Raw genomic sequence first — 2298 nt, forward strand, 5'->3', positions numbered from 1 at the left:
ATACATGCAGGATATAGAGGGGGATGACTACTACCTGGGCAATACATGCAGGATATAGAGGGGGATGACTACTACCTGGGCAATACATGCAGGATTTAGAGGGGGATGGGTACTACCTGACCCATACATGCAGGATATAGGTAAGTAACTACGTTGGCCAGTTTAGGAAGGACAATACCCAGATATGTAGAATGAGGAGTATACTTTATGTATATATCTCTCCCTCTGTAATAAATCATACATTGTACACATATCGTTAATCTTCTTTTTGTCCGTACAGACACAAGGAGCTCGCCCAACACAAGTACTTGGCTCTTGAAGATCGACTTAGCAAAGATCCCAGGTTGTGTGAGGGGCTTTTATCAGCACAGAGCGGGTGCAGCTAATCCATGCAATTCCTGATTCTTAATGTAAATGATCTGTGAATAAAGATTAAGACAATCCGATTGTGTTTGTATGTCCTGTGTGTATGTCATGTGGCCTTCACATTGTATGATGGTGGCGCCCACACAAGTAACAATCAGTACCAGCGTTCATGTAACAGGCCCTGGTATCGGACTTAGCAGTCCCCCTATGGATCTCATCTCTCTATGGATCACATCCCCCTATGCATCTCTTCTCTCTATGGTTCTCATCTTCCTATGTATCCCATCCCCCTATGGATCTCACCTCTCTATGGATCTCATCTTCTTATGGATCTCATCTCCCTATGGATCTCATTTCCCGATGGAACTCATCTCTCTATGGATCACATCCCCCCATGCATCTCATGTCCCTATGGATCTCATCTCTCCATGGTTCTCATCTTCCTATGGATCCCATCCCCCTATGCATCTCATCTCCCTATGCATCTCATCTCCCTATGGATTTCATCTCTCTATGGATCTCATCTCTCTATGGTTCTCATCTTCCTATGGATCCCATTCCCCTATGGATCTGATCTCCCTATGGATCCCATTCCCCTTATGCATCCCATCTCTCTATGGATCTCATCTCCCTATGGATCTCATCTCCCTATGCATCTCATCTCCCTATGGATCCCATCCCTCTATGGATCTCATCTCTCTATGGATCTCATCTTCTTATGGATCTCATCTCTCTATGGATCACATCCCCCTATGCATCTCATCTCCCAATGGATCTCATCTCCCTATGGATCTCATCCCCCTATGTATCTCATCTCTCTAATAATCTCATCTTCTTTTGCATCTCATCTCTCTATGGATCACATCCCCTATGGATCACATCCCCTATGGATCTCATCTCCCTATGGATCTCATCTCTCTATGGATCTCATCTCTCTATTGATCTCATCTTCCTGTGGATCTCATATCCCTATGGATCTCATCTCTCTATGGATCTCATCTCTCTATTCCCTATGGATCTCATCTTCCTGTGGATCTCATATCCCTATGGATCTCATCTCTTTATGCATCTCATCTCTCTATGCATCTCATCTCTCTATGGATCTCATCATCTTATGGATCTCATCTTCTTATGGATCTAATCTCTCTATGGATCTCATCTCTCTATGGATCTAATCTCTCTATGGAACTCATCTTCCTATGGATCCCATCGCCCTATGGATCTCATCTTCTTATGGATCTCATCGCCCTATGGATCTCATCGCCCTATGGATCTCATCTCCCTATGGATCTCATCTTCCTGTTGATCTCATATCCCTATGGATCTCATCTCTCTATGGATCTCATCTCTCTATGGATCCCATCTCTATATGGATCTCATCATCTTATGGATCTCATCTCTCTATGGATCTAATCTCTCTATGGAACTCATCTTCCTATGGATCCCATCTTCTTATGGATCTCATCACCCTATGGATCTCATCTCCCTATGGATCTCATCTTCCTGTGGATCTCATATCCCTATGGATCTCATCTTCCTGTGGATCTCATATCCCTATGGATCTCTCTCATCTCCCTATGGATCTCATCTTCCTGTGGATCTCATATCCCTATGGATCTCATCTTCCTGTGGATCTCATATCCCTATGGATCTCATCTCTCTATGCATCTCATCTCCCTATGGATCTCATCTTCTTATTGATCTCATCTCCCTATGGATCTCATCTCCCTATGGATCTCATCTCCCTATGGATCTCATCTTCCTATGGATCCCATCCCCCTATGGATCTCATTACTCTATGGATCTCATCTCCCTATGGATCTCATCTCTCTATACATCTCATCTCTCTATGGATCTCATCTTCTTATGGATCTCATCTCTCTATGGATCTCATCTCTCTATACATCTCATCTCTCTATGGATCTCATCTTC

General features: G+C 43.6%; 2 protein-coding genes across 3 annotated transcripts in view; one reads left to right on the plus strand and one right to left on the minus strand.

Moving 5' to 3' along the window:
• DRC7 (dynein regulatory complex subunit 7) overlaps nucleotides 1–443 on the plus strand; it is a gene marked incomplete at its 5' end in the record, with an annotated part of 8508 nt that extends 8065 nt beyond the window's left edge. Inside the window, 1 exon segment of the mRNA XM_072422687.1 lies at nucleotides 281–443. Within this exon segment, the coding sequence (XP_072278788.1) occupies nucleotides 281–386 (106 nt within the window).
• CCDC102A (coiled-coil domain containing 102A) overlaps nucleotides 1–2298 on the minus strand; it is a 53749-nt gene that overhangs the window by 41868 nt on the left and 9583 nt on the right. The window lies entirely within an intron of this gene.

Source organism: Pyxicephalus adspersus, chromosome 9 (assembly GCF_032062135.1).
Source record: "Pyxicephalus adspersus chromosome 9, UCB_Pads_2.0, whole genome shotgun sequence".
Taxonomy (NCBI): Eukaryota; Metazoa; Chordata; class Amphibia; order Anura; family Pyxicephalidae; genus Pyxicephalus; species Pyxicephalus adspersus.